Source organism: Mitosporidium daphniae (genome assembly GCF_000760515.2).
Source record: "Mitosporidium daphniae strain UGP3 chromosome Unknown contig-2, whole genome shotgun sequence".
NCBI classification, from domain to species: Eukaryota; Fungi; Microsporidia; genus Mitosporidium; species Mitosporidium daphniae.
The window spans coordinates 22,671-46,270 of record NW_013546511.1 but is presented as its reverse complement, the minus strand read 5'-3'; the positions used below and the strand labels follow the sequence as shown (position 1 = coordinate 46,270).

Sequence of the window (23,600 nt, the reverse complement as noted above, 5' to 3'; positions counted from 1 at the left end):
CAAGAATGCTGGGCTTATCAACGTCATTTGTAAAATTTATAAACTTGTTTCAGAACTTTTAAACTTGAAAGCCGTGCAAAGAGAACGTTCTAGAAATCGTACGGAAAAAGCTCATTACGGGAATGTAAAAAGTGAATTTTTCAAACATCCACATGTCTTCCGTTAGTGCGCTCGTAGCTAGACAAATATTTGATTCTCGTGGTAATCCTACCGTTGAGGTTGATCTGACCACATCCAAGGGGCTCTTCCGTGCTGCTGTACCTTCTGGTGCCTCCACGGGCATACACGAGGCTTTGGAGCTGCGCGATAACATCAAGTCCGACTACATGGGCAAAGGTGTGCTCAAGGCCATTGAAAATATCAATACCATAATTGCCCCCGCATTAATCCAATCTAAGCTGTGTGTTTCTTCTCAAAAGGAGATTGATGCCTTTCTTAACCAGCTGGACGGAACATCGAAAAAGACCAAGCTTGGAGCGAATGCTATTCTTGGCGTGTCTATGGCCGTTGCTAGGGCTGGAGCTGCAGAGAACAACGTCCCTCTTTATGAGCACATTTCCAGATTGTGTGGAAATTCTGCAAACAGCCAGCTGACCATCCCATTGCCATCCTTCAATGTCATTAACGGCGGTGCGCATGCCTCCTCCTCCCTTGCATTCCAAGAGTTTATGATTATGCCAACCGGTGCAAAGTCCTTTGCCGAAGCGATGAAAATTGGTACAGAGGTTTACCACCATTTGAAAAAAATCCTCCACGACAAATACCATCAGGAAATCCAAGTTGGCGATGAAGGTGGCTTTGCACCTACATTTTTCGAGACGCCATCTCAAGCGCTTTCCGTTATCACAGAGGCCATTGATGCGTCTGGATATTCTGGAAAGATCCACCTTGCCATGGATGTTGCGGCCTCCGAGTTCTGCATCATGGAAGATGGCCGTCCTCGCGTTTACGATTTGGATATTAAAAAACCCAACATGGCCTTGGAGTCTCACCGCCGCCTCTCCGCAGCCGGATTGGCCGACGAATATATGTCGCTCAAAAAGCAGTTTCCCAATCTCATTTCAATTGAAGATCCATTCGAACAAGATGATTGGGAGGGCTGGTGCATGCTGACCAAATCGCTTTCTTCGATCCAAATCGTTGGTGACGATCTCACCGTGACCAATTCGGAACGTATCAACGAGGCTGTCGAGAAGCATGCGTGCTCTGCTCTTCTTTTGAAAGTCAATCAAATCGGCTCTGTCACGGAAGCCATTGATGCCGCTATGCTTGTCAAGAAATTTGGCTGGGGATTGATGGTCTCCCATCGTTCCGGGGAAACCTGTGATACCTTCATTGCCGACCTTGCTGTTGGTCTTAATGCTAGCCAGATTAAATCTGGTGCGCCATGCCGCTCGGAGCGTACCGAAAAGTACAATCAGCTTTTGCGCATCGAGCAAGAGCTTGGATCAAAGTGCAGATATGCCGGCTATCCTTCTAACATTCAAGCGTAATTGCAGCGGAAAGCTCCATTTAGGAATCATGCTGCACCGCAACGAATAAACTAACCCCAACCGTATGCTTTATTTTTAAATGACCGACTGAATGGCCTTAATTACGGCATCTGCAGTAAGGCCAAAGTGTGAAAATAGTTTGGGGGCCGGCCCTGATGCGCCAAAGGTATCAATTCCAATTGAAATGGTTGCATATTTGGACCATCCAAAAGTGCAGGATGCCTCCATCGAGATTACCGGAATTCCCTCGGGGAAAATCGACTTTTTGTACGAAGCAGGCTGAAGTTCGAACAATTCCATGCAGGGCATTGAAATCACGCTAAGACGGCATTTATCTTGCATCGCTTTGGCCGCGTCAACAAGAACAGAAACCTCAGAGCCAGTTCCCACCAAAATCACACGCGGAGCCGAGCTCGAAGGCGAAGACGATTCCCAAACAGAATAAGCGCCAAGAGACACCTTTTCGATCGAAGATCCCTCCAGTTGGGGCAGATTTTGTCGAGAAAGGCACAACACAGAGGGGCCGGAATTGTAGGAGAGCGCGGCAAAGTAGGCGCCGGAGACCTCATTTCCATCGGCTGGGCGGAAAGTCAACATGTTTGGCAATGCCCTAAGAGCGGCAAGCGCTTCAATCGGCTGATGCGTGGGGCCATCTTCTCCAAGTCCGATGGAATCGTGTGTCATAATGTATAACACTTGATGATGCGAAAGCGCAGAAAGACGGACAGCCCCCCAAGCATAGGTGATGAAATTCAAAAATGTCGCTGCAAAGGGAATCAATAGCGAGCCATTCGTTTCCTTTTTATGACCATAAGCGGCCAACCCATTGCAAACGGCAGCCATCGCATGCTCGCGCACACCAAATCTAATGTAGCGGCCTTCTGGATGGAACTGAGAAAAATCAACTGCAGACTTCCAGCGCGTTAGATTGGAGGCAGTAAGATCGGCAGATCCACCAACCAAGGAGGAAAGCTTATCTGCAATGGAGCTTAGTAAAGTTTCAGATAGCTTTCTTGTGGCCATCGAGGGATCCGTCGATTTGTAAGACGGGAAATCAGATATCTTCAGTGAAAGCTTTCCAGAAAGGCGATTTTCCAGCTCTAAAGCCAGCAATGGGTAATTGATGCAATATGCCTCAAAAGAATTTGTCCATTCCTCTTTAAGCTTATTATTTCGCTCTAGAACCTCCGCATAAAAGGACTTGACCTCTCCAGGAACATACCAAGCGGGATGGCTTTTGCCAAAATATAGCTTTTTGCAGGCAGCAGCATCGGACGCTCCCAATGGCGATCCATGGACCTTTTCGGTCCCTTGATGAGCCGACCCTACGCCAATCATGGTCTTTATCCTAATGAAGGACGGGGAGCAGGTATTTGCTTTAGCAGCAGAAATTGCGTTTGATATTGCAACCAAATCGGTGTTTCCATTTTCGACAACAAAAACTTTAAATCCGTATGACTTCATTCTGGAGTCAACATCCTCCGAAAAGGCCAGGTCAGTAGAACCGTCAATTTGGATTCCATTGTCATCGTAGATCACAATAAGGCGCGATAGGTTCAAGTGCCCGGCAAGAGAAAAGGCCTCCGCAGAAACTCCCTCCTGCATGCAGCCATCTCCGACAATACAAAAGGTCGAATTATTGAATATTGTAAAGCCGGGCTTGTTAAAGGTAGCGGCCAAATGGGCCTCCGCAACGGCCAACCCAACTGCATTGGCAAGACCTTGGCCCAAGGGACCAGTTGTCACCTCAACGCCTGGTGTAAAATGGCATTCTGGATGGCCAGGTGTTTTTGAGTTCAACTGCCGAAATGACTTTAAATCATCGAGCGACAATGGAAACCCAAGCAGAAAAAGCATTGCATATTGCAGAGCACATGCATGGCCGTTTGATAGAACAAATCGATCTCTTCCCATCCACAAATGGTCCGTTCCAACGCTCCTGAAATGCTGAGAAAAAAGCACGTGGGCCAAGGGGGCCAGCCCAATCGGGGCGCCTGGATGTCCGCTGGAGGCAGCCTCAACCATGTCAATTGCGAGCGAGCGGATGGTTGCGATGCAGAGGGAATCCAAAGACCCATCCGCACTAAGCAGCGAGGGGGCGCAGTTTGATGACAGTGCAGCGGTAGAAGACTTCATCACTTGAAAATGGAAAAGTGCAATATCAAATTCGCAATTAACCAAAGTTGCCGGAGTCATGACGTGAATTGGGGTTTCATGATATTTAATTTTTAGAAAATTTTAGCGGCCAATAGCACCCATAGGTCTGCCAATGCCGATTACAACGCTCGCAAATTAAATACCTGCCATAGTCGGAGAATCGAATTTTGCATGTTTCGCACAGCTTCGATTTTGACTTTGTGCTTGGAAAGGAGGCGGATCTCCAGGGACAGCCTATTGCATCGGTCGAATGGCCCGATTGTTGAACCGGAATCGGGTCGCTGAATATGTCTGCTCTAAGACGCCGGGGCCGAAGAAGGTACTCTAGATTCTCCTTATAAATATGCCCATTTTCCTTGGCAACACAGTTATTTGTGGCAAACTGAAATTTTCCATTTCTAAAAAAAATTGTGTCTCAAGGTACCTTTCACATGTTCTGCAAAGACAGCCAGAATTGTTTGTCTCAAAATAGGATATCCCGTAAGAGACCAAAATCTCTTCTCCTAGCTTTATGGGACGAATGGCCTGTACTGAAATTTCATGTCCTTTTTTTACAAACTAATCAAAAAGACTGGTGTGCTTGCCGCGTACCTTTACATTGGGATTGCAGTCATGATTGATGAACCTGGCAGGTCCAAGAAGGACATGAAACCTTTCCCTATTGGATATGGTTTCTAACACCGAAAAATTGCTATTGCAAGCCTCAAGTTGGGCCAAGTCATCAATAGAAACTTCATGTAGAAATCCCGTTATATTGTTGATCATTTCTCCTGTGGAGAACGTACATAGTGCATTTACACACAGCTCCGTAAAGTTTTCCGGGTCATCATGACAGGCTTTAGTTTTTTTGATTGCACAAGAAAGCTTTTCATGTTCCGGAGGCTGGATATTGCTGTTGATTTGTTGATTTTCTTCTCCTTTGTGAGAATTGTGGCTTTTCCAGATAACTTTTTGTCTATATCTGCTGGTAATGTCCAACTCAACCATAGAGGAGCCCATAAAAATCGAGAGATACCTCTCAGTATGTCTATAAATAGAAGAAACAACAAACTCGTACCTTTGAATGATTGGGGAGGCTAGGTCAATGTCCCGCTGAAGCATCTGTGAGATGGAGCGAACATATTTTGACAATCCATCGGAGGAACAAGAAGAAGATGAAGAAATCTCTCGGATAATCTCTTTCACGGGCAAAATGGACATCTTTTTTGAGTATTGCGAGAACACATACTGCCTGGTCCGTCTTCTTGCAGCAACGCTTGCGTTTTCAAGAAATTTTCGACTTGAAATGGGAATCGGAAATGACTGGTCAATGACAAGTTGGGATAGCCGATCGTCAAGGAGAAGAGCGGGATCCTCTAGGATCATTGTACAAATTTAATTTGTTTGTACGTCTGATAAGATTGAAGATTATTGCAATAATAATCCTAAAATCTGGCACATTGATAAAGTAGCAGCATGGAATGTTATTTCGCCCAAATTTTAATTTTAAAATTAATGAAATGAATAGTCTCATTGTCACGGCAAAAAGGGTGTTTACCGATGCACGCGCCACTGGCATATCAAATGAAACCATCAATGGGATGATTGAGATTTTCGAAAAGAAAAAAGCGCTTGCTGCTGTTGCAGCCGATAAAAATGCCGCCTCAACAGGCTTAGATGTGGGGTCGATTCGAGATATATTCACACGCAAAAGCAAGGATTCTTCCACTTGCACTAGATCCATTGACGTGCAACTTACATCTTCAGATAAATCTGCTCTTGTAAATTATGCGGAATTTTGCCATCGTGTAGCATGCCTGATGAGCTTTGGATCCTCGGGCCCATTGGCCCTGAGATATGATGTGAGGAAATGGTCCATTCTTAGAAGCCCATTTGTCGACAAAACCTCCTTCAAGCAATATGAGCGCAGGACTTACAAAAGGCTTGTTAGAGTATACAATGCACATCCCTCACTTCACCAAAAGTATTTATGGTACATACAACACCATCTCCCGTCAGCCGTGGAGTTTTCAAGCACCGTTTATGAATACGAGCCATTGAAGGAATAGTAAAGACCGGACCGATCAGCCAACCATTCAATCAAATTGATGCCGCACTTGTGAAAGCTTTTATTTATTTCATACATCAGTAAATGTGTTGCCGAATTAAAATTTATTGATGACAAACGGAATCCCAGACACCGTTTTCGATTGATATTTTCTATATTGATCGCCAAATTCCATAACCAATTGGGTCTCTTCGTATTTAATCCTGTCGTGGAAAAACTTGCACAATATGACAAAATGAAGGAACAGCGTTATGATGTTGGAGAGAATCAATTGCTGCCCAAGTGCCCACAGAAGGAACCCGGTATACGAGGGATGTCTAATAAGGCTGAAGATGTACGAGTAAAGTTACCGATAGGGACCATGAGTAACAAGCTTCCTATGGCTAGAGTCCGCATTTTTGATGTCCATGATGTTGATTATTTCATGAGAAAACTGCACCCCAGCCTCAAGAATTGACCATCCACGAAGAAATTCTCCAAACGACGTAATCAAAAGTCCGAGTGCAAACGATAGCGACGAACGGGCACGGTGGTACGAACACAGATGCTCAACAAGGCCGGTCAAAATAGCCACCCAATACCAAATGTTATCAAACAGCAAAAAGTCTATCCTAAAGGTGAGATGCACAAATTGCCTACTTTCAATGGTAAGATGTGCATGTTGAGACTGTCTCCTGTGTACAAATAAAAGAAGAAATGCCTCTAAAAAGTGGAATAAAGACAGAAATCCAATGTGGGCGGTTAGTCTGAAACAGCTACACATCAAGGTGCATGCCACGGATGCGCCGAACACAATTCCCAGCAAAAATGAGATGCTTGCAAATTGGTAATGCGCAGAGGGCGAAGGCGAAGGCGAGGACCAAAACGCGGCCATGGGAATGGTAAATTTTAACCTTTTTTATTTAAACCAATGGCATCCATTTATAGGCCATTTAAGGCCACGGATCTTTTTCGCATTTCCAATATCAACCTTGACAGCTTTACCGAAAACGTAAGGAAATAGCTTTTGAGAATATGTAGTATCAAGTAGAGATGTATCTTTATTACTTGGCTAGATGGCCAGAGCTTAACATACTAATTGAATCGCCTTCTGGCATTCCCATGGGATATGGTAAGGCTTGCTGTTGCCATTTTCGTAGTGATGGGGAATGTTGACGGAGAAGGCGACCAGTTCCATGGGCATGTGACAGCCCTCACCGTGTCTCCTCTGTTTAGAAGACTAGGGGTTGCTGAAAGGCTCATGCAGTTACTGGAGGAGGTGTCGGACAGGAAGAATGCCTATTTTGTCGATCTATTCGTCAGACCTTCAAATGTGCTCGCCGTTTCCATGTACAAAAAAAGAGACTACGTGGTGTACCGGACAATTTTGGACTATTATTCGGGAGGCCCCACTAAAGGCCCCGAAAACGCCTATGGTGGGCATTTTCGCAACTCTTACCGTTCTAGATATGCGCAGATCTCTGTCCCGCGATCCCCAAAGGCTTTCCATGGTACCGGCTTCGAAAAGCCCCATCCACAGCAATGATCTTTAAAAGTAAAATGCTATTTAATAAAAATATGCTATCAGTTGATCATCAACACACATTTAATCATGATGGGGGGGGTTGCAACTTTATTTTTGAGCCCAGTATCATCACGATCCCCACACGTTGACGATGACGTTTTCTGATGGCAACAAACGATTGTTTCTTTTCGACGTCGATGGTACATTGACACTGGCGAGGAAGGTACCACTAGGCCATGCGGTTATTGATAGCCCATTGATGAGGCCATGCTCACGGCGCTTAAGGATCTAAAAAAGACCGCTGCAATCGGGTTTGTCGGGGGATCCGATATGGATAAGCAGCAAGAACAGCTTCGAGGCGAAGGTTACGTATTGGTTTGTTGATGCCATAGCACTTTCGCTTTTTGATTACTCTTTTTCCGAAAATGGGCTAAAGGCCTATAAAAAGGGCGAGCTGATATACCAGGGCGTAAGTCACACCGGACCCCTTACTGTTACAACAGAGCTTCATTGCGTATCTTGGCGAAGACAAGTACAAAAAGCTGGTAAATTTCCTGTTAAGAGAAATTGCCGATATTGACCTTCCAAAGAAGAGGTAACAGAGCTGCTGTCAAATCTTTACCAAAGGGGAACATTTATCGAGTTTCGAAACGGAATGATCAACGTCTCGCCAATAGGAAGAAACTGCAGGTAAAAATCCTTACAAACTGAGCTTTTAGCTACGAGGAACGGCTTGAGTTTGAGGCCCTGGACAAGGTTATCAGGCCCCATTTATGGAATAGAAAACATCCATCAGGAAAGCATTGATTGAAAAGCTGGAGGCTACCTTTCCCCAATACAACCTCAAATATTCGATTGGCGGCCAAATTTCGATCGATATCTTTCCCAAGGGCTGGGATAAGACCTTTTGTCTGAAGCATCTGGAAAAGGAGGGATTCAAGGAAATCCATTTCTTTGGCGACAAAACATCCCAGGTATACACGAAACCCATGCTAATCCAATCGGTAGGGCGGCAACGATTACGAGATTTACCACCATCCCTCCGTTATTGGACACGCCGTAGCTTCGCCGCAACATACCATCCAACTGATCAAAGAGCTACAGCAATAAAATTTCAAACTTGTGTACAAAACCGGGCAACTTGTTGTTGAATCCCACATTGCAAAGGCTGGAGGTGCAGTGCACATGCACCCTAAATGTCATCCCATTTGAAACCCTAATGTACGGGGTTTGAGGCACGCTAAATCAAATTGGAGTTACTGACGCGGAAGAGTTAAAATTTACGAAATTGTTGATCCGATCAGGCAAAGTGATCAAAGTGGAACACAACCATTTCTGATTTCAATTTTTACCGCGATGCCCATCAACTTTGGAAAAAATATTGCATACTCCCAAACTCGATACAAACAGCTAGCCCAGTGGTATGCTTGTACCTCCCATCGCTAGGTTTTCCAGAACATCGCTTTTCGGCCTGATCGGCATTCCGTTTCTGCTGATTGCTTACATCCCCATCTACTGCATAGTTTCATGGTAATGCTGCAAAATGATCACTTTTCAATAGGTGCGTTTCGGTTGTCGTTTTTATCATGGAATTTCCGGTTTTTGGCCGTATTTTCAAAGATGGTTCGCTTCCTGCCCGCTTCTTTTCGGCCATGAAAAGCCAGCTTTATCGATCAATAGCCTATGCAATGTAGCGGCGGATGATGTTTTTTTGTAGATTTTCTTGCGCTATTTTGTCCTCAATTGCGACTGCCATCACTTTTCTTCTCATTCCAGGCGGTCTTCTTGTAATATCTGCATTTCTCAACGCCATTTCCTTGATAAAGAAAGAGGGGAAAGCGTTCTCATAATTCGATGGTAATTTTTAGGGATAGCCCCTCGGCCCATGTGCTTGGAACAGCCGCCGCTGCCACGGAGCTGGTATAGCAATGCTTGTCCGTGTGACCGCTAATTGCGAGCACATGTGTTCCCCATTTTATAGATAAATCGCCATTGCTTATCCAAAGCGAGCCGAATTGCTCGCCCAAAACGAGTGGAAATTTAATTGGTTTTAATTTTAATTTGTCCCGATGCTTAGGTTTGTGCCCACACTGTGCACACATTCCAAGTACAAGGACAGGTACTTCCAGGGTACCGATGACGAGTATCACAGCCTGATGAAAAAAACAGCCACAATTTATGTGGGAAACCTCTCCTTTTACACCACAGAGGAACAAATCTACGAGGTTTTCTCCAAGGCCGGCAAAATCAAGCGCATCATCATGGGGTTGGATCGGGTCACCAAGACCCCGTGCGGATTCTGCTTTGTCGAGTATTGGCTCCACAAGAGCGCCCTTGCTTGCGTCAAGTACATAAATGGCTCCATGGTCGACGAGCGAGTCATCCGCGCAGACTTGGATCCGGGCTTCCGCGAGTCGCGCCAGTATGGCCGCGGAAAGAGCGGAGGTCAGGTGCGGGACGAATACAGAGAAGACTACGACCCCGGCCGCGGCGGATGGGGCAAAGTGGTCCGCGATTGAATTGTTTTTGATCCTTTTGGAATTTAAAATGTGAATAAAGGGGGCTGGCGTTTGGACACCGAAACTTGAGCCATTTTATAATTTGGGTTTGTTGTTGATATTATTTTTAAATACATGAAAAAGTCCAGAAACTCGGCCCGGGAGCCGCTGCCACGATGTCAATTTGATAAATTAACAACGCTTTCCCAATTTATCTCCAATACGCCGCCTCCTGCAGGTGCGGTGATATTTGCCCCTCTGTTTGAGGAAAGAAAAATGCTTTCCCCGGCGCCACTGCTCGATCAAGAGGAAAATGATGGCGGCAAACAGGAGGGAAATGATACCCTTTCCTCAATCATCTGTTCAGATGATTCTTTAATCCTTGTAAATACAAACCTATATCAAAGCTTCTGTAGCGCTTCTTCAGCAGAAAGGATCAACTTTCTTTTCAACCAAGTTCCTCTCAACATTTCCAAATCACAGCTTTCCAGTCTGGTGGTCAGACTAAGGACACATCTAAAAGTCGATCCCTTTTCTGTGCTTCCTTACGAGATGTGCGCACGAATTGCAACACATCTTGACGCCGACTCTATGCTACTTGCAAGATGTGTTAGTCGGCGGTGGAGGGAGCTCGTCGATCCAATGGAGCAGCTTTGGAGGAAACACTTGGACGAAGACTCCATAGGCGGCTCCTCTTCCAGCCATTTTTGCTCCTCGCCTGGTGAGGGCAGGAGTTTTGAAAAATTCTTTGATCATCTTTTGGCCGAAAGGTCGATGCGCTTTGCCTGGTTCCATGCCCCTCCTTTACGGATAGACGTTCCATGCCACAACCGTGCCGTTATAACGTGCCTTCAAATTTTGGATTCCGATTCGTCCTTTGCTAGTGCCTCTGACGATGGCTCGGTGCTTCTTTGGCAGATTTCGCCGCCAAAGGTGATTTTTGCACTGCTTGGCCATACTGGCGGGGTCTGGTGCATCCACTCCATTGGGAATCTGCTCCTATCTGGCTCAACTGATCGTACACTTCGTCTATGGAACATCCAGACAGGGTTATGTGTCGGTATTCTTCGAGGACATTCCTCTACCGTCAGATGCGCCTCGTTGGTTGCTTCTCCTCTCACAGGGGCTCATTCTATATTGGCAATTTCGGGTTCCAGAGATGCAACCCTGCGGGTTTGGGATTTGGAGAGCATGTCCACTCGATTTTTATTGGAGGGACATACGGCGGCGGTCCGGTGTATTGCCGTCGATGGAAACATTCTCGTCTCTGGGTCTTATGATTCAACGGCAAGGATATGGGAAATCAGCACCGGCCATTGCCTCCATGTTCTTATAGGGCATATGGCCAAAATTTACTCTGTTGCAATCCTTGACAACATGGTTGCAACGGGCGCCATGGATTCGAACATCTTGCTCTGGGATATCAAGACCGGTCAATGTCTGTCCATTTTGGAGGGTATTCATTTGAGTGCAATTTATTATTGTATAGGAATGCGAGGCATCATCGGGTCGCTTTCCTTTCTCGATTCTGAGCGTCTTGTCTCTTCTTCTACGGATGGTTCGGTGCGGATTTGGGCCATCAAAATGCCTGGTGAGTGTATCCATAGGTTACGAACCGACAACGCTGCTGCGGTGGCCTTTTTACAGGCAAATTCGACCATCATTGTTGCTGGCTCTGATCGAGTTCTTCGCATGTGGGAGACCGCATCTGGGCGCCACATCAGGGATCTCATAAATGATGTGGATTCCATTTGGCGCCTTGCCTTTAACCATAATTTTTGCGTCGTTGGCTGCCTTAAAAACGGCATCACTACTCTTTCGTTCCTGTATTTTTCATGGCCATCTCACGGAACCATCTATCGCAATAACCCTAAATTAATGTAGTCGGAAACGGGACGAGAAGGAGGGACAGGGAGTGAACGATTTTATCCTGCAGTGTATATATATTGGTCTTATTTCCATGTGCTTCATATCCAGCAATGCGTACGGCAACCGCTTTAGTCTTCCATTAAACACATCACATATTCTTGAAGGTTTCCTTCAGCTGTTTTGCAAATTTCCAGATGCCTATGTTAAGCTCTGTTGACCCTTCCTTTGTATAAATTTTTTGGGGGAACGCTATTCCAGCCCCGTAAACGCGCGGAATCTTTGCACACCCAGCGTTGAGATTTGCCGTGTGACATTCTGAGAATATTGAAACTGGATTTAATTCCGTGCCGTCAATGTAGATGTTTGGAAGCGAATTTCTTTCATAGCCAATGGCAAGGATGCATTTTGTAATGCCGTTCTTTTTGAAAAACGCGGCATCAAACGTGCATTCATCATACTCGAGAATCTTCATCGGAGGATACAAAGACGAACGGACATAAAATTCAGAGATCCACTCTGCAACCTTGCCTTTCAGGCCAAGATTGTCGTTGACAATGACATCTTTGTCTGGGGATTCTATTGCCATCAAAAACGGGCGATTTCTGATATGAATAATCTGCAAAGGTTTGATGGGAAGCGAATAAAGGTTTCGAAGCGACAGGGCAGCCGAGTGGCTCGAGCCCACAACGGCTACAATGTCTGATGATGTAATAAACTCATTTAGCTCAGGACCCTCGTTAAGGGGAACTTCAAGAGGAATAGATGCGCACGGAGGAATAAACCCTGCAATGTCAACTTTGGGGTGAGAGCCACTTGCAATAAAAACATTTTTGCAGAAAACGTCATCTCCATCACCGATTTTAGCCGTCCAAAGATCTTCGCCACTATTGTATTCCAATTTTGAAATCAGGCTTTGTTTCATAACGATTCGCGATGGAAACGCTACCAAGAGCTCATTTTGTAATTCCAGAAAAATCTCTTTATATCGACTTAAATGGTAAAATTCATCTTCATGCAGGCCATCCATCAGTTGCGTTAGTTTCGATCCTTTCTTGAAAACGAGAGGCTTGATAGATGCAAAATGATTTACGCTTTGTTTAATGTATTTGGATCGAGTGTTGCTAAATTAAGGGCAGGAAATGGGAAATCTGTACCTTGGGACATTGTCAAGCATCGATAAATAGCCACATTTAAATGCCGGATCGACCCACAGAATCCGATGGTCCGACGGAAAGTATTCAAGGCATGATGCGATGGTTAGAATGCCAGCCGGACCACCCCCAATTACTAGGGAATCAGCAAAAGTCATCGTAAAAATTTGGGAAAAGGCAGCTTTATTTACTGCCAATCTTAAAAATATCGGTCCATTTGTCGCCTTTTCAAGTAAACAAATAAACAAACCCAAAAGGATTGAACATCGATCGAACACGCCATAAAGTAAGTATTAGTAGCACATTTTGAATACGATAGATTATCACAGGTTAACAGCTGATTTTCAGAGGTATACAGGCTGATTACATTGATAGATCATCGATATTGCACTGATTGTGTTAGGCATAAACTGTTCAACTATATTAGTGTTGATACAAAGAACTGCAATGCAAAAATCAATTCTGATTCCATTTATTACCATCAGGCAGACCAAATTGTGATCCGGTTTTCACATTCAAAGATAAAATACAAATCAGAGATTGCCTTTGCAGTGATATTTCAATGAGAAGAATATTGCCAGTCTGTTTAAAAGATAATTTAAATAATAAAATTTAACCCAAACCGTGCTCCCATAGCTCAGTTGGTTAGAGCGTGGTGCTAATAACGCCAAGGCCGCTGGTTCGACCCCAGCTGGGAGCAATTTTTTAAAATTGGAGATTTTATAGTGCATTTTTGGAAAGCAGTAACAATGTTTCATCGTGCCAGGTGCTTTGGCTCTTTGCTTCCATTAGCAAGACACAGACTTCAAACTCAAAATAGGAACGCTTTCCTTTATTCAAGACCATTCTTGGCATCTCCCTACTCTTCCTTCAGCAAATTTGCGTATACAGCACCACGCATTTTGTCGTTCGGTAAAATTTTCCTTGGGACCTCTGGAATTCTCGTAGCGTTTGTTTCATTAAAAGTCAACCAATTTCTTGAGTGGTCAAAAGATTCATTTTTCAACATTATTATCTATGCAGTCGACACTGTTGATGGCCTTTCTTCCTTAGGAACTCGCATTCTTGACTGGCTACCTTCAGGAACATGGGTCCCTGCTACCAAAGCATCACCCAAATATACACACCCCGGGGAAACATCAAAAACCGGTGGTTCCGTGGACCTTATCACTTCTTCTGATCCTGCAGAATTTTCGCCCCTTATTAGGCAACTGCTTGAGGTTCAGTTGATTCTGCGCGCTCATGGTTTGGAGGATCGCCTATCTCTTCCTAGCGTTGTAGTTCTTGGTGGCCAAAGTGCTGGAAAGAGTAGTGTCCTAGAGGCCTTAATTGGTCACTCTTTTCTTCCTAAAGGCGGTGCGGCCATGGTAACCAGGCGTCCTCTTCACTTGAGGCTCGTCCACGATCCAACATGTTTGCGCCCCTTTGCCATGTTTGAGGGAAATTCTTCATCCAACCACACCTCGTCGTCCATTGGGCCCCTGTATGCGATGGAACATGTTGAAGCTATGCTTAGAGCCTTGAATGCAGCGGTGGACGACACCGTTGGAGTTGATGAAACGCCAATTTACCTGTCACTGCATGCCTCAAATTTGCCGGATCTTTCACTCGTTGATCTCCCAGGATTTATTCAGGTCTCATCCCGTCACCAGGCGCCGCAGCTTCGCGAGCGCATACAGAAGCTTGCTGATCGCTACACTCAGGCGCCAAATGTTCTTCTTGCTGTTTCTTCAGCTGACGTGGATCTTGCCAATAGTGAAGCCCTTAAGGCAGCCAGGGAAGCCGACCCCCAAGGACTTAGGACAATTGGGGTTCTTAGCAAGCTTGATTTAATCTCCAAAGACCCTGGACAAGCAATGGAGATGCTTTCACACGACACCATTGATTATCCCCTCCCCATGGGGTATGTTGGGCTTTGGGCTGCCAATTCTGGCGAGTCAAAGATTCCTAGTGGTGGAATTTCTCTCCTCAAAGCTAGGCTTGTTGGAGCGCTTGAAAAGGCCATGCTTTCTCGAATTCAAGACCTGTATGTGGGTGTTTCTGACGAACTTTCCGAAGTCGAATTGGCGATGCGCGTCCAGTTTGATGATGACCGTCGAGTGTCTCCAGACGCGTATCTGGCGAAAATTATATCTTCCACGGCTGCAAAGGTGGAATCCTTGGCATCAACGTCATTTTCGCGTGCCACCCTTGAGAGCGCCCTTTTGGAAGCCGTGAGAGCTGGCCAGGCATCTTCGACGCTTGATGGTTCCGTCAAGGAAAGGATCTCCTCCGGTTCTCATTTGGCTTCAGAAATATCGACGCTAACACGCTCCCACATCGGAAAAGCTTCAATGAACCATATCAAGGCTGTGTTGACAAATCACGTCGAGGAGCTCTCAAAAAAAGACCCGCTTTTCAAGCTCCATCCAAGTCTTTCTTTGGCCGCATCTTCTGCCTGTGAATCTCTGCTTGCATCAAAGCTTGGCCCCTTGACGCTCTCTGTAGAGGCGGCTGTAAAGCCTTTTCGTCGAGGGACAGACTTTTCTTCTCAGGAATGGAAAAAATCTAGAACAGATCTTCTTCAAAATCTTCATCGGCGTCTGGATGGTATTGAGTCTCGTTTGAACACGCTGGCCAGTGAAGTTGGAGGGCTCCGAAGGCTTCGAGCAGCTATTTCTGCTCTTCCTGGTGCCAAAAATGAGATAAACATCCATGGCCAAGGGCATTCATCAGCTACTTTGCCATCAAACGCTTCTGGTCGCCACACCAGAGAGTCCACCTCTTTTCCTCTTTCTTCGTTTGTAGCCGAATGTGCAACTGAGGCAGCTCTTCTGTTTTCTGAAAAGGATATTTTGGATCGACGCATTTCGTTTCTTGAAAAGTCTTCTTCTTGTGGTGGCGCAATAACATCATCTTCAAATGGTGGTACCTGGCTGTGGCCTTTTTGGGGGGGATCCACTGCGGTTTCTGAAGAAAGTTCACCATTGACCGGAAATCTTCAACGTATGACACAGTGTCCAGATGTTTATTTAAACCTTCTTGCAGCCCGCCTTGCAGACACGGCAGCCCTTTATCTGCATCATGAAATTGTGAACTCAGTGCTCGGGGCTTTTGGGGAGCAGTTGACAGCGTCTGTTATTTTCCCATCCGAGCCATCTGATTTGCCAGAAAAGCGAATTTGTGGCCGCGCCTCGTCAATGTCTTCTTCACAACTTGTGCCTGGAAGCCAATCCTTTTCTGCTGCTGCTCTTCGCTTTGCACAGGAAAACCCGGAGCTTGCCATCCAGCTCCAGATGCAAGCACGCAGAGATGCCCTCACCGATGTGAGGGATCGTCTCTCTTATTTCATATTGACTCAATCTTCTCAAAAGTAGCTGATTGCCATTTCTAGGGGTTATTTCCTTGCTACCGTTTGTGCAAATGCTGGCCATCGTCATGTATATTTGAAAGCTGATAAGAAAATCAGCTTTATTAATAAAAATCGATATCATACCGCATAAGTATCTTTGCCATCGGCTGCAGTCTAGATGCGGCCTCTGATTCGCTATATCAGTGGTGGTTTCTTAGAAGCGCATAAGCAATCTTATTAACTTGCTAGGCATCGTTTCGTATTTCTGCAGAAATATGGAGGATGTGCTTCTTTTTAGGTCCTTTGAATAGGCTTTATTGATACCAGTCTATGCGGTTTTATTTCAAAAGCTTGAAAAGGCGGGGCGCTACACACTTGTCAACACATTCTGTCAAATCAACAAGCTCTTCAAGGCAAGTTTCCGTTGATTCAGATTCAGAATTGGCTTTATTCACCCTTTGGGTGCATTTGACCAATTCTCTAAAGAAGGGCTTACACTTGATCGTGCGGGCGCATTCATTTTCCAATCGCTCCTTTGGATCTATGGGGTCAGTAGAAGACATTGGAGATTTTAATTTAAAGTTTTTTTTACTTTTCGCTAAATGGCTTTTGATCGTCCTCGAGGCCGTTCTTCATACTCTGGCGGAGGTGCAAACAGACAGGGATCTTACCGTTCCGATGACTTTGGACCGCCTGCTGAAATACTAGGTATGGTATGTCCACATCTTTTCTTTAGCTGTGGGCGAATACATGCATCCCTGCGAAGGAGAAATGGTCTGCAAGGCAACTATCGATAAAGTGCCGTATTTCAATGCGCCCGTTTTTCTGGAAAACAAGAGCATGATTGGAAAAGTAGATGAGATTCTGGGTCCCATTAACGGCTATGTAATTTTTTGTTGCTCCTCAACCCTTAGTGTTTCACCATCAAACCTTCGGAGGGCATTTTGGCCACCTCTTTTAAACCCACGCAGAAAATATTTATTGGAACAGATAAGCTGTTGCCGCTAGAGCGCTTTTTGCCAAAACCCAAATCCGCCACCCCATCTATTGGTTCCAAAAGAAAGGCACCAGGAGCAGGGGGAAGCGCTCGCGGAGGCGCGGCACGTGGTCGTGGCGGAGGTAGCGGGTTTCGCGGTGGAAGCGGTGGGTTCCGTGGGGGATCTCGTGGAGGCTCTCGCGGCTTTAGTTCTCGCGGTAGCCAAGGAGGAAGTAGAGGGGGCTCTCGAGGCGGCAGCGGCTCCTTCCGTGGGTCTAGCCGTGGACGATATTAAATATTTGTGTCAATGAGCAAAATGTCGTCTCCATCTATTAGAAATGGATCCTTTTCCGGGTTAAATGCCCTCTTTTCGATTTGAATGATTTGGGAACAGATGGGCTTAAATAGCTCTGGCGTTGTGTACAAAAGATCTGCACTCAACACCATTCTGTTTACATCTGAAGAGATAATTTCTCGACACAGGGGATCCATACATCTTCTCACACAGGATACTGAAAAAGATGGCGGCACTGTTCCAGCCATCAATGATGACAGCAACCGATCAGATGTCGACGCCACGGCAAATTCTTTAAATATCGCCCATGGGCCCTCAATAAGGACTTGTAATTTTACATGGTTTGAGCGATGTGTTCGATTTACAAGGTCACAAAATCGATATCCCGTCAAATCATATGTGAGAAATATGCTTGCTACATCGTAGTTTTCACTAACGTGTATGTCCAACTTACACCGCCTAATGAGAATTTCTTTGCCAATGTCCATATCATTAGTTGCCTTTTTAAGGAGAAAGGCATCTAGCAATGGAAATGGGCTTTTCGAGCATGCTACCGATGCCGAAGATGACGGGGATGGTTGAACCGAGAAGGGGCGAATTTTGGCGCCAAATGAAGAACTGGTGTTATGGGCTTCGGTATCTGGAAAAAAAGAGAGGTAGGTTTCCGTCTTCTCGCTACCACGAGAACTTTCTGAAGTAATTGGCGCACATATTAGAGAGTATAAAAAAAAGGTGTATGGGCCTTTGCTTAAAAGCAATTTCCTTGTATCGCTATCGGCAGGTGCGAAGATGGCCTTTTTTCCAAGTTTCGATGACAGCCATATCCTAAACGTCCGATTTTTGGAATACACAGCTGCAAATATAGTGAAGGTAGCAAAATACCTTGGTCTACTATGCAGACCCTTTGTGGTTCAAAAGAGGGGCCATTTACAACAAAAAAAGAAATCAAGTCTTGAGGGATGGTGGACATCAGATGTTTCACAAAGCATCCCACTTCAAAATTGTTCTTCCAAAGGGTCCCATGATTGAGATTGAAAATCAGGTGCCTTGAAAACTTTTCACAAGTGGTCGATTCTCTATGAATATTAATATGCATTTGATCTTACAAATCAACAATTACATCGACCGTGACATTAAAGCACACCTTGAGTCGGCTTTTAACGTACTTGAGAGTGAAAATGGGGCCAAGCGTACCTTTTTGAACTCAAAAATCGTGCGTTCCCCATCGACTGATGGATTTGATGCAACGCAGTATTCAATATCAAAATAAAGCTTACATGGAGAACCTTCCGGAATAAGTTCGTAAAAATGTCTCTCATCTATGTAATTGCTATCGGATCAGAATATTGGCTTACTAATAGGCATGGAAAAAGTACTCATAGCTATGAATGACAAATATCGATCCTTACCTTGAAACCAAATATTTACGAAACGAGTCCTGAGAATGCGATAGGGGATGGTCAAAAGAAAATACTTTTAATAAATCCGAAGACAACCTAACAAAATAGAGAGCTGAGCTTTGGCGAGAAAAAACCATATTTGGATCCAGTGTGTGGCGGTTTCCATGCTTCTTTGAAAAGAGTTCTAATGCCGATGTCTTAGAAATAGTTGTGACATCTTTCTCGGATAGGGCTATGGAGGCACCATACTTTTGTCTCAATGACGCCACATTTTCAAGTAGCCGTTTGAACCTGCCAGATTGCGTGGATCTACATGGGGAGTGTGGCAAAATACTGTAACGGGTCTCCGTAAAACGAACCCGGTGAAATTTGGCAACCATCGGGTGTTGCCATTAAATTGCAAAAAGTTGCTTTTTCTCCATTTTCATTTTATGTTTCATCCGATTTTGGATCTTTCTCCAATATTTGAGGACTCGCCTGCGCTGTCATTTGCATCATCTATAGCACCAAAGATAAAATCATTTATAGGCACGCTGGATGACGCCGGAAGATCTTTCACCTGTAAATATGAGGAGATTTATAAGGTCATTTTTTGACTTTCTCATTTGTAGCTCATTCGTCTTTCTTGCCACCGAAATGACACTGAAAACCTATATTCTTTGCTAAATTCTGAGCTTCAAACACTTGCCCTCGAAGCGGTTGATGTGTTGAAACCAAACATGCCATGTTCAAGCGCTGAGGGGTGTGTGATTCCTTCTCTCAAACATTCATGGGAATCTTATTGCAGGAAAATCGTAGCATCATATCCCTTTAATTTAGAAAACAATCTGCAAAGTCTTTATCTACTTCAGTCAAGTGATGCTTCCTAAAATCAATCCCGGCCTGCAATCTCCTTCAGTGTGGTAATGCCAGCTTTTAATGATAGGACCCTGGCCATCGATACCTATAGGTCGCTCCTTTTAGCTGAGCAGTCTTCTATTGACCTAATTTTGGAATCTTTTTTGCGAGCTCTTCGAAAATACAGGTTGGTGCTGGCCTTACATTTATTTTTAGAGACTCCAATGGCGCCGATCTGGCGCATTTGAGCTCAATTTCATTCGTTATGTCGTTTTTTTCATCTCTTCATCTATGTGAAGTGCATTTATTTCCAAAGATTTGCGAGGCCAGCGGCAATTACTATACTGAACTTTCTGAAAAGCATTTTGCATCCAATGATATGGGCAACTATTTGGAGCTAACCCATTCATTCCTTTCCAAAGAAACTGGCATTCTTTCTTCCTTTCTTGATGTGAAAATGCAAGAACAATTAATGAGCTCCTGTTTGAATATTTTCGTGACCCAGCGGTTAAATTCTTTTTTTGAGCATGGATTCCAGCCGCTAATGGAGGCCAGGGATTTTGGATCCTTGGCATTGTTTTATAAATTTTTGTTTGAAACGAAAAACATTGCTACGCTGAGCTCTCGCTTATCATCATTAATCAAGGTATTTCAGCCTGTTAATCCCATAGCTTCGCTATCAGAATATTCTTTCACAGATCCAGATAGCTTCGCCCTGGAAAATAATCCCAGATCTAATTAAGGCGATAAGCCTTGTTGATGACATTGTCAAGAGCTGTTTTGATAATGATCCCCAGATTTCGAATGCTTTAAAAGGCGCCTTGTCAGCCTCGATCAATTCCTCTAAAAAGTTGGTATCTTTTCTTCTTGTCCGATATTTGTCTGCAATAATTGAAGCCAATCACTCCGAATTTCCCCTCGCTAGCACAGAGTATGAAAATGCAGTCCACCAAATCGACAAAGCGCTCTACATCTTTCGCCTCATTCAGGGCAAGCAGGATTTTGAAATCTTTTACAAGGCCCAGCTTGCTAGGCGCTTGCTGCTTGGATTCATGTTTTTAGAATCCGATTGCTCAAATGTTTCTCCGCTGAACATCCCATTGGAAAAGTATACCATCTTCAAGCTTAAGGGTGAATGTGGGCTCTCATTTACTTTCAAGTTAGAGGGCATGTTAAGGGACATTTCTTGCTCTCTCAAATACAAAAAGATCATCAAGAACCGCATGTCGCCAGCTTCATCGTCGCCGTTAAAGATGTCAGACATCCCAACGTCGCTCTCCATATTAACGCCAAATTTTTGGCCCGCAATAGGGGATTCAAAAATGAATGCAAGGATATTAAGACACCCCGTTTTTGAAAGCGCGATAGGAGCTTTTTCAAATGGCTATAGAGAGGCAAATAAAGGAAGACATCTCAAATTTTCATTGAAAAATTCGACCTGTATTGTTGAAGTGACATGTCCACATGGGAAAACATTTTCCTTACTTTGCTCAGCATATCAGGCTATCGTATTGGAGGCATTTTCTTCTGAAAGCCTGTCTTTTTCTAGGCTTGAGAAGATATCTGGGCTGACCAAGAACGACTTGACTCTGGTTCTTGAATCGTTAATTCAAAAAGAAATTATCTTGCAATCATCAGACACATTTTTTATGGAAGATGCTTGTTTTTCTGTAAATCCCAATGTTAATCAGGCAGGCCAGGAGTTCGTCAACATCCTTACGGGAATTTATTCGAAATATGATGAATTTGTTGACCAAAACCCGTTCACCCCAATGGATTCTTTGGAGTCTTTTTCGCCTGAAAATTTGTACCAAATCGATGCAGCAATTGTACGAATTTTAAAGCATCAAAAAACACTTCCCCAGTCCTTGCTTTTTAAAGCGGCCCTTGATTCAATTAAATTTCCTGTTGAGGTGAGATATATTATATCATCTAACTTTAGAATGAACATCTGCTCGCAAGAATCGAAGTCCTGTTGAAAAAGGAATTTATCAAAAGCGAGGAGACTTTCGATGGCGAAATGCAATACCACTACATCCCTTAACCCCAAATTCAACTAATAAAGCTCTTAAATTTGATGAATGTATTACACTGCACTGCACTGCACTGCACTGGACTATACTACACTATACTACACTGCAATGCAATGCAATGCAATGCAATGCAGTAAACAGTTGGTCGGTCTTTTTTCATTTTCATGGCAATTCCAATTTATAAAAGCTGCTCTGTACCCGATTTTCGCACAAGGCGATCCGAGCCGCATCAAAAGGACACTCAGGAATCTCGGCTTGTAGATATCGCAGAATACAAGTGCTTTAGAAAGGAAATTTCTTTCTTGTCTACTTTACTGTCAAAATCACTAACCGAATCTGAGGGTATCGCCACCACATCTGGGATCCACGATGAAATTCAGGCTTTGACGACGAGTTTGTTTGAGGAGGCTAACAACCTCGTAGCCGAAGAAGTAAAGAAAACATTTTCTCTCCAAATAAGATGTGAAAGCCTATTGCGTCAAGTTGATGAATATAAGCATTACAATGAGCTTTTCCGTTCCGAGTTGGCTTTCCTGAAGGACGAGTTGCGGATTCAGGAAGGAAAGGGCTCTTCGCGTCTTAATGCGAATAGCTCAAAGGGGGAGGACATATATTTGCCGCAAAGCCAAGATCTGCTTGACATGGCAACCTCTAAGTCGCCTTTCCCAGATCATCAAAAATCCCCCTTTGCTGCAGATTTGTTTTCCTTTCTTGGAAATGTGAAGACCCTTAACGAGTTGTTCAACGCTACCAAACCAAAGTGTAACCTCTTGTTAAAGAATTCTCCGTTTAACGAGCTACAGCAGCTGCTGACTTTTTGCAATTCCAAGCTCAGTCCAAAGCAGATCCTTCTGCGCGTCCTTGAAAATTCCATTTCTCTTGAAAGGCAATCGATTCCGTCCTCTGAGGAAATGCTGACATGCGGGCTATGCTTAAGCGCTCTCGATAAGGGCGCCCCAACGTATCTTTATTCGGGAGATCACTTCTCCCTGACCGTTTGTTTTTGCTGCAAACAACATCTCTATTTGGCTTGCGAGCTTGTGTCTTATCTCAGGCTCGTTTACTTCAAGGTATTAAGACTGGACGTAGACTCGGACTGGAAAACGCTTTATTACCGCATTTGCCATATCAAGCGAGCAATTTTTTATTTGTTGACACGGTCCGTTACGTTTTTTAGCATAATCGATTTTTGAAAAGTAAAGTATAATGAGATGATCTGCTCCGACATAGTATGCTGTGGGATGGGATCGGATGGGTTTGAAAAAAGAGCACCTTGGTAGCAGATTGGCTTATGCAGAGAGGTGCTTCAAATAGTCCCAGTAAGTCGCCTCATATTTCTTGGATTTGTATCTTGTTACCATCAGCTTCCTAATTAGTGAGTTATTTATTTGCCCTCGAAATCAGGTCTTTCTAATCAATTGATGGATAGTTTCCATGGGACTCCATCCTAAAATAAAAGAAATTTAGAACCCTGAAGAGTCGACACGTTGGGCAGGAAAGTAGAAGTGTAGCTTTGTTTTTCAAAGGAGAAGGATATTTGCAGTCCGTGAACGCCATCCTTTCAATTTCAGTGAGCGTACTGTACCTCCCAATCGAAAGCATGCAGTGCAGGCTCAAAGTCGACCAACACCGAAACCTGGCAACTTAGGGTTTCCACCTCGGCTATGGAGATTCCAGAAAATCGGCAATCCTCAAAGGCGCTTTTGATGGAAAAAATCCTGATTGCTTTTGATAGTGAGCAAGATTTGAATGTCCCGATACATCCCCTCAAAGCTCCATTGCCTGAATACCAAGATACAAATATAGGGCTAAATTGGATAAGTCCATAGGGGATAGGTACTATTCATGTGTGGTCAATGCCTTGGTATCAATCAAAGATTCTTGGGTGACCTTCAAATGAACCAAGATCGCCTCAAAGGCAACAAAGGGTAGCAGCTGAAAAGGATCATCACTGGCCATGAAAATCGAGAATTTTCTAGAAAATTTGCTACATAAAATGGGGGTATTTT

The 23,600-nt window shown here is 44.3% G+C and overlaps 15 protein-coding genes across 15 annotated transcripts; 10 read left to right on the top strand and 5 right to left on the bottom strand.

Moving 5' to 3' along the window:
- Positions 1 to 152: 152 nt before the first annotated feature.
- DI09_2p260 (putative enolase) lies at positions 153 to 1,493 on the top strand (the record flags this gene model as incomplete). The annotated part of the gene is made up of 1 exon (XM_013382622.1): positions 153 to 1,493. The coding sequence occupies one exon, from the start codon at positions 153 to 155 to the stop codon at positions 1,491 to 1,493; it is 1,341 nt and encodes a 446-aa protein (XP_013238076.1).
- A 75-nt stretch (positions 1,494 to 1,568) lies between these two features.
- Positions 1,569 to 3,689, bottom strand: DI09_2p250 (transketolase; the record flags this gene model as incomplete). Its single annotated transcript, XM_013382621.1, has 1 exon — positions 1,569 to 3,689. One exon carries the CDS (start codon positions 3,687 to 3,689, stop codon positions 1,569 to 1,571), a length of 2,121 nt encoding a protein of 706 aa, XP_013238075.1.
- A 519-nt stretch (positions 3,690 to 4,208) lies between these two features.
- On the bottom strand, positions 4,209 to 5,015 carry DI09_2p240 (uncharacterized protein; the record flags this gene model as incomplete). Its single annotated transcript, XM_013382620.1, has 1 exon — positions 4,209 to 5,015. One exon carries the CDS (start codon positions 5,013 to 5,015, stop codon positions 4,209 to 4,211), a length of 807 nt encoding a protein of 268 aa, XP_013238074.1.
- A 134-nt stretch (positions 5,016 to 5,149) lies between these two features.
- On the top strand, positions 5,150 to 6,154 carry DI09_2p230 (mitochondrial of 30S ribosomal protein S10; the record flags this gene model as incomplete). The annotated part of the gene is made up of 2 exons (XM_013382619.1): positions 5,150 to 5,613; positions 5,779 to 6,154. 2 exons carry the CDS (start codon positions 5,150 to 5,152, stop codon positions 6,152 to 6,154), a joined length of 840 nt encoding a protein of 279 aa, XP_013238073.1.
- A 453-nt stretch (positions 6,155 to 6,607) lies between these two features.
- Positions 6,608 to 7,222, top strand: DI09_2p220 (uncharacterized protein; the record flags this gene model as incomplete). The annotated part of the gene is made up of 3 exons (XM_013382618.1): positions 6,608 to 6,688; positions 6,718 to 6,808; positions 6,837 to 7,222. 3 exons carry the CDS (start codon positions 6,608 to 6,610, stop codon positions 7,220 to 7,222), a joined length of 558 nt encoding a protein of 185 aa, XP_013238072.1.
- Positions 7,223 to 7,468: 246 nt separating this feature from the next.
- DI09_2p210 (uncharacterized protein) lies at positions 7,469 to 8,352 on the top strand (the record flags this gene model as incomplete). The annotated part of the gene is made up of 2 exons (XM_013382617.1): positions 7,469 to 7,576; positions 7,984 to 8,352. 2 exons carry the CDS (start codon positions 7,469 to 7,471, stop codon positions 8,350 to 8,352), a joined length of 477 nt encoding a protein of 158 aa, XP_013238071.1.
- Positions 8,353 to 9,270: 918 nt separating this feature from the next.
- On the top strand, positions 9,271 to 9,720 carry DI09_2p200 (uncharacterized protein; the record flags this gene model as incomplete). The annotated part of the gene is made up of 1 exon (XM_013382616.1): positions 9,271 to 9,720. The coding sequence occupies one exon, from the start codon at positions 9,271 to 9,273 to the stop codon at positions 9,718 to 9,720; it is 450 nt and encodes a 149-aa protein (XP_013238070.1).
- Positions 9,721 to 9,834: 114 nt separating this feature from the next.
- Positions 9,835 to 11,583, top strand: DI09_2p190 (uncharacterized protein; the record flags this gene model as incomplete). Its single annotated transcript, XM_013382615.1, has 1 exon — positions 9,835 to 11,583. The coding sequence occupies one exon, from the start codon at positions 9,835 to 9,837 to the stop codon at positions 11,581 to 11,583; it is 1,749 nt and encodes a 582-aa protein (XP_013238069.1).
- Positions 11,584 to 11,716: 133 nt separating this feature from the next.
- On the bottom strand, positions 11,717 to 12,877 carry DI09_2p180 (uncharacterized protein; the record flags this gene model as incomplete). Its single annotated transcript, XM_013382614.1, has 2 exons — positions 11,717 to 12,659; positions 12,723 to 12,877. 2 exons carry the CDS (start codon positions 12,875 to 12,877, stop codon positions 11,717 to 11,719), a joined length of 1,098 nt encoding a protein of 365 aa, XP_013238068.1.
- A 591-nt stretch (positions 12,878 to 13,468) lies between these two features.
- DI09_2p170 (uncharacterized protein) lies at positions 13,469 to 16,075 on the top strand (the record flags this gene model as incomplete). The annotated part of the gene is made up of 1 exon (XM_013382613.1): positions 13,469 to 16,075. One exon carries the CDS (start codon positions 13,469 to 13,471, stop codon positions 16,073 to 16,075), a length of 2,607 nt encoding a protein of 868 aa, XP_013238067.1.
- A 577-nt stretch (positions 16,076 to 16,652) lies between these two features.
- Positions 16,653 to 17,321, top strand: DI09_2p160 (subunit 1 of H/ACA ribonucleoprotein complex; the record flags this gene model as incomplete). The annotated part of the gene is made up of 2 exons (XM_013382612.1): positions 16,653 to 16,763; positions 16,965 to 17,321. 2 exons carry the CDS (start codon positions 16,653 to 16,655, stop codon positions 17,319 to 17,321), a joined length of 468 nt encoding a protein of 155 aa, XP_013238066.1.
- DI09_2p150 (uncharacterized protein) lies at positions 17,318 to 17,809 on the bottom strand (the record flags this gene model as incomplete). The annotated part of the gene is made up of 2 exons (XM_013382611.1): positions 17,318 to 17,635; positions 17,660 to 17,809. 2 exons carry the CDS (start codon positions 17,807 to 17,809, stop codon positions 17,318 to 17,320), a joined length of 468 nt encoding a protein of 155 aa, XP_013238065.1.
- Positions 17,810 to 19,579: 1,770 nt separating this feature from the next.
- Positions 19,580 to 21,537, top strand: DI09_2p140 (cullin 4; the record flags this gene model as incomplete). The annotated part of the gene is made up of 3 exons (XM_013382610.1): positions 19,580 to 19,620; positions 19,775 to 20,204; positions 20,257 to 21,537. The coding sequence occupies 3 exons, from the start codon at positions 19,580 to 19,582 to the stop codon at positions 21,535 to 21,537; spliced, it is 1,752 nt and encodes a 583-aa protein (XP_013238064.1).
- Positions 21,538 to 21,755: 218 nt separating this feature from the next.
- On the top strand, positions 21,756 to 22,784 carry DI09_2p130 (uncharacterized protein; the record flags this gene model as incomplete). The annotated part of the gene is made up of 1 exon (XM_013382609.1): positions 21,756 to 22,784. The coding sequence occupies one exon, from the start codon at positions 21,756 to 21,758 to the stop codon at positions 22,782 to 22,784; it is 1,029 nt and encodes a 342-aa protein (XP_013238063.1).
- A 207-nt stretch (positions 22,785 to 22,991) lies between these two features.
- On the bottom strand, positions 22,992 to 23,550 carry DI09_2p120 (uncharacterized protein; the record flags this gene model as incomplete). Its single annotated transcript, XM_013382608.1, has 4 exons — positions 22,992 to 23,038; positions 23,062 to 23,149; positions 23,177 to 23,399; positions 23,432 to 23,550. The coding sequence occupies 4 exons, from the start codon at positions 23,548 to 23,550 to the stop codon at positions 22,992 to 22,994; spliced, it is 477 nt and encodes a 158-aa protein (XP_013238062.1).
- Positions 23,551 to 23,600: the final 50 nt, after the last annotated feature.